At 39.8% G+C, this 7783-nt stretch overlaps 1 protein-coding gene across 4 annotated transcripts in view; it reads left to right on the forward strand.

Annotated features, from left to right (window-relative positions):
- NUP210 (nucleoporin 210kDa) overlaps nt 1-3866 on the forward strand; it is a 66537-nt gene extending 62671 nt beyond the window's left edge. For 3 of the 4 annotated variants that reach the window (XM_010584411.1, XM_010584412.1, XM_010584415.1), the window contains 5 exons: nt 631-881; nt 1471-1690; nt 2275-2370; nt 2537-2620; nt 3717-3866. In XM_010584411.1, the coding sequence (XP_010582713.1) occupies nt 631-881; nt 1471-1690; nt 2275-2370; nt 2537-2620; nt 3717-3817 (752 nt within the window). In that variant the 3' untranslated portion in view covers nt 3818-3866. The remainder of the gene's footprint in view (nt 1-630; nt 882-1470; nt 1691-2274; nt 2371-2536; nt 2621-3716) is intronic. The other variant, XM_010584414.1, reaches the window with a different exon arrangement.
- The last annotated feature ends 3917 nt before the right edge of the window (nt 3867-7783 follow it).

The raw sequence follows: 7783 nt of genomic DNA on the forward strand, positions 1-7783 counted from the left end.
ACTTCATTGGGGAAAGAAAATAGGGAGAAAACATGCACCTAGCAAGTACTGCTTGTTACTTATGCTTTGTATCTTCTATATTGGGGAAATTTTTTACTATCTTTATCGCTAAGAATAGACAAATGGGTCCCATAAGAGACTAGAAACATGGTGAATATCTAACCTTTAAAGAAGCTTTTATAAATAATAAACCATGCCTCCACAGAGTTGAGGATGGTGATGGTAACTGGCTAAAATTTTAACGTTGTTATGTGAAGAGAATATGAAATAGGATGTTAAATTTTGTTTTCAGTAAAGCCTTTCTATCAATATTAGCATAAATGTTATATTTAAAGTGGAATTCAGTCTCACTAGCATATTAAAATAAAATGTGACTGGAAACTGCCATTTTAGTTTTTTTGTCATGATAGTTAGTTTGGGACAAGAAATAACTTCTGTTGTTTCAGTATTGGGATTGTGATGCTTGGACCAGCAGTGTGCCATTCACCTATGCACTCCTGATCTTTCTGTTTGTTGAATTTTAGCACCTTTTTTAGCTCTTGTCTAAAGATGTCACAGAAATCTTACTCTGCATGCAGAAAAAACAATGAAGATGAGCAATTAACAGTCAAACTGATTTTGTTTCTGTAGGACATTACACCTGTTCCATCACAATGCACAGGCTTACTGACAAGCAGCTGAAGCATCTCAGCCTGAGTAAAACTGCACTCAGAGTTACAGCTTCAATCCAAGGCAGCCACTTCTCTGGGGAGCAGATCAGCACTGAAGTGCCATTCAATCCTGGGTTTTATGCTGACCAAACGGAAATGCTTTTAAGTAACCATTACACAAGCTCTGATGTGAAAATATTTGGTGCCACTGAAATTCTTGATACCCTGGAGGTGAGCGTGTTGCTGGAAAGTATCACAACACAGTTGAAAGCATTTTGAACTGCTATATGCAACTTTCTAACCAAAGGCACTCTGTGCCACCTTTACCATGTCAAGATTGTTCCTGAGATGATTTGGCAATGCTCATCTTGGAATGTATTCCTCCTCAGTTTTCACTTTTGTTTTGGGGCAGTAGAAATGTGTCGGGCTCACCTGTGCACCAGCTGGGGTGTGTTAGCCAGCTCACAGGTGGGGAAGCAGAAAATCTGCCTGATTCCTAGGGGCAGGGGTAGGTTCTTGCCCACTTACTTGTTTGACTGCCCAGGTTCACATGGACCAGTAAGGGATACTTTGATTTTTGCCTGTATGGGGTTAGCCCAGTCCCACAGAAACAGCAGTTAACAGGGCAACCTTAACAATAAACAGGGATGAAGTGCTGCAGGTGTCACTGTAAAGTGACAACCAAGTCCGACTCCTGCTGAGGGGTGAGTTGCTCTGTGTTTCTATGGAATAACGTATTTCTGACATGTGGCCTGGAAGATGGATGTGTGCTGTGCTTTCTCAAGCAGTCTATTTCAGGTTGTTTTTTTTTCCTTGGCAGGTGAAATGTGGGTCACCAACAGTGAAGGCGTTTGAGAAAGAGAAATCCTATGGGCTGCCTAGTTATGCAGTCTACACTGTTAGTCTGTCTGATCCAAGAATTTCAAGCCAGGGATCCTTATCAACCACTCTCACTGTCTCTAGTCCTATGACTGACCAGTCTATCACTATCCCGGTGACAGTGATTTACTTGACTGACAGAACCAGCACACCAGTGAGACGTAAGTTTATCTCTAGGCTTCGTATGCCAGAATAAACCTCTAACTTCCATTAATGTTCATGAGGTTATAAAATTTCGTGTGTTAAAATCTGAGCTGGCAGCTAACGTTATCATTGACACGTAGGCTGCTCACTGTGACCAGAAGACTTGAATACAATTGCTCATTATGACTGAAGCTGAACATATTTTCCTTTTGGGTCGGTCCAAAATACTCTGTTGTAGTTGGCATAAATATCCCAGTGCTAAAGTGTCTGAAAGTAATTTTTTTTTTGCTCTACTTTTATTTAGTCCCAAGCATGCCTTGTTAATTTGAAAACAGATTAGCATTTGGGGGCTGAGAAAGTAAAGAACATGCTTAAGATTGTATATCAATGTCTTAAGCTGTTATTGGCAGATTTTGAAGACTGTATTGGAAATAGTTGCTAGAATCGAAGTTGTATTATCTAAGTTGATTACACTTGCTTGCTATAAATAAAAAGCTTCTTTTGGCTATTTCAGTTTGAGTTAAGAATTGTTAACTCTTAAAGCAGATTGGGGAAGATGCTCTTTTAACTCAATATTGTCTCCTCTTAATCGATTCTACAGATGGAGCCAGTCTGTTCCAGCACTTTCTTGATTCTTATCAAGTAATGTTCTTCACACTTTTTGCACTATTAGCAGGGACAGCTGTTATGATTATAGGTAAGAGAATAAAAAATTGCAGAAGTATTTTTTCCGTAACTTCTTACAATGCATTAGCTGTAAGATATAAAGTAATAACTTCCATGTGAAATTATTTTTATTTTTATTGTTTGTGGTTTTTTGTTGGTTTTGTTTGTTTGTTTTGTTTTTTTATAATGTCTTGCAGCCTATCATGCAGTTTTCTCACCAAAAGAACAGCACAGTCATCCAGCATTTACCCCAAGGACAAGTCCTCAACACAGCCATAACAGTAAGCAGCTGTTACCCAATTATAAATGAATTAATTGATAAGTCCAGCTATTGTGTTTGAGTTGAATGTTAGGGAAGTATGGCTATGAGAAAGCCTGTATACTGAATGATATTACAACAAGCACCATGCCAGTTCCTAGGAAACTTGTTGCCCATCCTCCTGCCCCACTCCCCAACATCCCCTTTAAGTACTGTTAATTCTTTTGAAACTCTTGGCCAGCTTCAGCCATGTTGGAAATGTTGGAAGTGGGTTAAAAGTGTAAGAATTCACGCAAATCATGAGGAGAGAGATCCACAATTTTGCTCCTGCTGAGAGGAAAGTAAAGCAGAGCTCAGCTGCTGATACGGTGTGCTTGGCAGCAGCTGGCTGGTTAGTCAGTTCATGGGATGTCAGATTAGCTGCAGCATGTGCTGCATCTCTTGTGCTGTCTGTGTGCTGCGAGGTACTGCGAACTGGGGCTACTGTAAGAGACAGGGAAGGGCAAATGTGAGGTGACAAAGGACACAAGTCTATAGAAGACGTAGTTGTGTTGCTCAGGGAATAGTTTGTTCCTTCACTGCTTTTGATCTTGCAGTCATTTTTCATCTATTCTTTTGACATCATATTTATTCCCTATTTTACCTATTTGCAGTGTTGCAGAATCAAACTCTCAGAAATATGCAAAAAATACCCATTCACTTGGAAGGTCTGTAATCAACAGTGGCTATTAAAACAAAATTCACATGATTATAGATGTATTTAAGTTACGGTGAGCTTCAGTCCTGTTTGTAAAAACACATGCCTGACGCTTCAAATAAAGTAAGGCAAATTCAGACTGAAAGTTATTTGCTGAGTTGAAATATGTTGTGCCCCATTCAGAAGACTTAATCAGTTCTTTAATTAAAGTTCTTCATAGGAAGACTTAGAAAATTTTGATACTTATAAGATATCTTTTCAATAGGCAATAAGCTAAAGGGGTTATTTCACTTTGAATGGATCATTAGACTTGCTTGCCAGGTGTTCCAGCAGATGATCAACAGCAGTTATTTGTTTGTTTCTTTTTCCACTATTCCTGAGTATGATTGGGGTTTTTTTCTCCTTTTCCCCTCTGTTTTAGGTTTCTCTGTATCACCTGTGCTTTCCTTCAGTCCTCAGTCCTCAAGCAGGAAAACAAGCCCATCATCCACGCTCTGGAGCACTGATTATGGTTCACGTTAGACACAGCAGGACTTGTCTTCATGCACTAGGGCTGGAAAATAAAAATAAATTAAAAAAAAAAAATTAAAAAAAACCCAAACCCACAAAACAGTGCCTTGAACAATAGCAAATTGAACTTTCACAGTTTTGATATAATTCAAGTCATCTTTTGAATGTAACTAGCTTCATAATTATTTTTTTTATATTTAGAGCTCTTTGAATTTCTTGTTTTATGTCACTGCTTCAGTTCTCTAGAACTTATTTTATCTGCTGTTTTGTGCTCAGTTGACAAGGATGACTGGACTAAAAGCAGTGTTTATGCTAAGCTAGCTTTCTTGCACTCTTCAAGCAACTAGAAGTTATGTCTAAGTGATAGTAATGAAAGTTTTTTATTTAGATTTTGTAAAAAATAACTTTCTTTTTAATGAACTTTTTTAAAAAGGGAAATAGAAAAACAGGTGAAATATGAGCCAAAAATATGAAGGATTATATATTTCAAAGAACTAGTTTTTTATTTTGAGTTCCAAAGACTCAGGAAAGTACTGCACTGATAAGTGTTCTTATGTTTAGCCTTACAATGTGATTCATCACTGTAATTTGCTGTTTTAACATTAGGAATGCTGGAACAACTGTGAATAATTTGGAGGTTTTTTTGCAACAACAACAAAAAAGAAAAACATAACTATCTTAGTGTGGCTTCCTTTGGGTACAACTGCAGTATTCCTTTCTTGTTACTGTAAGCACTTTTTTTGGACTGGGAATGTGAAAGCATGTGCCTTCTAAGAGGACCTTTCTTCTGGTAGTAAATATTTTTAATTGAAGGCAATTATCTTACCTGTGTTCTGATATAAATATAATACATTTATATAGGTCATTTCACAGATAGAAGTACCTCAATAGAAACTGAGCCTCCTTTTATTACCACTAGTCATCTGGTGCACTGGAAAGTAAGTGGCTTATTTCACACTTGCAATGAGTGACCTTTTCAGTTGGTTCAATCTGCTTGTGTCTGCCGTATTTACGTACAAACTGACACAGCCACACCCTAAATCTTCCTTTAAACTGTACAGTAAGATATTACTGGTATAACCAGAGTTTGGAATATTTGTACGGTAATATCCTACTAATAAGTGCTCACTTTTAAGTCTGTAAAATACAACGTAGCATTTAATTGCATAAGTATTAATGTGGGGGTTTTTTGGTTGATTTTCTGGTTTTCTTCTTCACTGGCTAAGACACACAGATATAAAATGCACAATTCCAGGTACATCAGAAAGTACTCTGCTAAACCAGGCAATTGATCACTGTGTGCTCAGATGTATTTTGCTTTCTAAACAAAATGGCAGTGAGGTATGCTAACATGAACTTTTTTCTAAATTAATTTTAAACAGATGAGAAGAAAAACTTGGTTACAATTCTTAGTTCTAAAATACTTCCCTGAGAATAGAAAAAAAAAATCTCAGTTGGAACCCTTTATTTTGAGGATTATAATCATAATCACAGTAACGTTTAATCCATAAGCAGTATTTTGCAGCTATCAGATAAGGGCTTTGTTTACATAGAACAAGTATCACAGTTTTTTAATTGTGAATAATACTCTGGCTGTCTGAACGCTCCTAAGGACCATAATGAAAGTGATTGCAATTGTTCTATTTCAAAGAACAAAATATTTCATGCAAAATATATTGTGTGCAGAACTATGTGGGCAAATAGAGGAATGGAATGCAGTCACAGTTTAGGGCATACAGTTTTGGTTTTGCAGTATTACAAAAAAGCAACATTGTTACATGTTATTATATTGAGTCTTCTGTAACTTATTGGCTAGTTTTGGAGAAGTTGTGCCTTACATGCTAGCACTACTTAAAATTGACAATTTGGATGTAAATAATAATAATTTGTATCTGTATTATTTAATAAAGCTTTGTCCAATTCCTTTAGTATGCTGTTGATGAGCTTTCTTGTGTTTTGGCAATTCAGAATTTAGCACTAGACTATATTATTTGTACTTCACCTCCTACAGTCCCTCAGTATTTGCAGTAATGATTTTACATTCTTAATTTTCACTTTTGTTGACAATGTAATGTTTTTAAATATTTTGACAATTTTTCATCTAGTATTTGTTGTCAGGGGCTTTTCCCAGTTTTCACAAAGCATCTTCAATTCCTGCTGAAGTCAGTGGTGGCTGAAGAAGCAGCTCTTCATTTTCCAGATTTGTTCAAACTTCCACTTTGTTCATTTGGGTTTTTAAGGAAAGATGTCATCTTTTTCCACTTCCTTTCAGAGAGAAATGAAAGGGTTATGCATATCTCAGTGCTACTGTGATAAGCATTTCAGAAATGCTTACAGGAAAGGTTTTGCTCTCCTACTCCTTCTCTTTCCTGTTCAGCCTACCAGTCTGGCACTGAATGTCCTGAAAAATGAACTGTTCCAAGTGGTGGGAATACTTTGGCAAATGCCCACTGTTTATTTCACCTCTTTAGGCAAGTAGTTGGCAGTCTCCTGGCATGCATCTTCATGAAATGTGATTTGCCACAAGCTAGAGCTAGAGGGGGGAGTTAAGGGAGGAAAAAAAATAATCTATGAAATAGGGAGCTGGTATAGTTCAGGAACCAACCTGCTGTAAGCCTTTAGGAGCTTCAGTGGTCTGTTGGGTGACTGCTGTGTGGGTGGGATTTGGGGATATAAATTTTTCTAAGCATGTTGCTGCCAATGTAAAGATTAATTTTTTAGGGTTTTTTTTTTTTTAATTGACTGAAATGAGGTTTGCGGGTTTTGCATTTGATGTTGAGTTGTTCCTCTATTCACTTACTGCTTGTTTCTGAGTGTTTGCAGGGCTGTTGGGAATGTGGATGTCGTAAGCTAGATGTCTTATGTGAGCTGACTTGTCTTTTAAAGTTTATTAGGTAACAAAACAATCAGAGCTGCACTCGGACCCTCTTGGTCCCTTCACATTCAGCAGGAGTTTTGTCTTTGCTCCTTAGTAGAAGCAGAATTTAGTGCATGCCAGCAACGGCAAGTTCATCCCATCATGTTGGTTGTCAGACAAAAAGTTTTTCTTTTTAATGGGCTGACTGGAGCTTCATAAACAATGAAAAAAGCAAATCCAATCTGTGAGTAGTGAACTCACTGAGCCAATGACTTGGACTGTCCTTGCAGCCTTAGGTTTCCCGTCTCTGAATACGCGACCAGGAGGGCTCCGTGGCAGAAACTGCGTTACTGGCAGTGCCTGTGTGAGGTCGGTACTGCGGGACCTGCTCAGGGAACAGGCTTCCCTTTCACAACGGCAAATACTTGCATTGAAAACACAATTCCAAGACTTTTTTTCCCTCAGAAAATGGAAGCAAACACTGAGAACTCAGCACAGCTGCTCCTGCCACAGAGCCGGTGGGAGCTCGGTGGCCCTGGGGATGGCTGTGGGGACGACAGCTTTGCTCCCAAATAGAACCGCAGGGCTTTGCTTTAGTTTATCGAATAGGCACGGCCGTAACTTAGAGCAAAGTTTAGCCTTTACTTCCTATTTTATGTACCTGTGTATGTATGAGTTTTCTGCAATACAACAGCTCGCACCGGGCCGCTGCTGTAGCAAGAGGCGGGCTGGGCCGGGGCGCAGCGTGGCAGCCCCGCCCGCCTGGCTCCAGCCTCTCAGCCCTCCGACCCTCCTCCTAGGCAGCTCAGGAGCGCGCTGCAAACCGTCCTGATTCGGAGAACCGCTTCAAAGGCGGCCGAGAGCCCTTTTTATCCGCCGCCGGGCCTCCCTCTCCCCGGCGGCGCCCGGCAGCGCCTTCCCGCCACAGGGCGGCTCCGGGCCCGCCGCGCGCGGCCGCAGCCCCGGGGCGTGGCCTGCGCTGAGGAGAGGCGACCGCTCCGGCGGGGCGCGGTAACGCGGGCCGTAGAGGACCTTCCTCCACCTCCTTTTAACTTGGTTTTTGCCTTTTTAGAACAGTTGTAGTGGAGAAGGGGGGGGGGGGGGGGGTTTTCTCTTTTTTT

This window comes from Haliaeetus leucocephalus, unplaced genomic scaffold, assembly GCF_000737465.1.
Source record: "Haliaeetus leucocephalus isolate CR32 unplaced genomic scaffold, Haliaeetus_leucocephalus-4.0 Scaffold984, whole genome shotgun sequence".
Lineage (NCBI taxonomy): Eukaryota > Metazoa > Chordata > Aves > Accipitriformes > Accipitridae > Haliaeetus > Haliaeetus leucocephalus.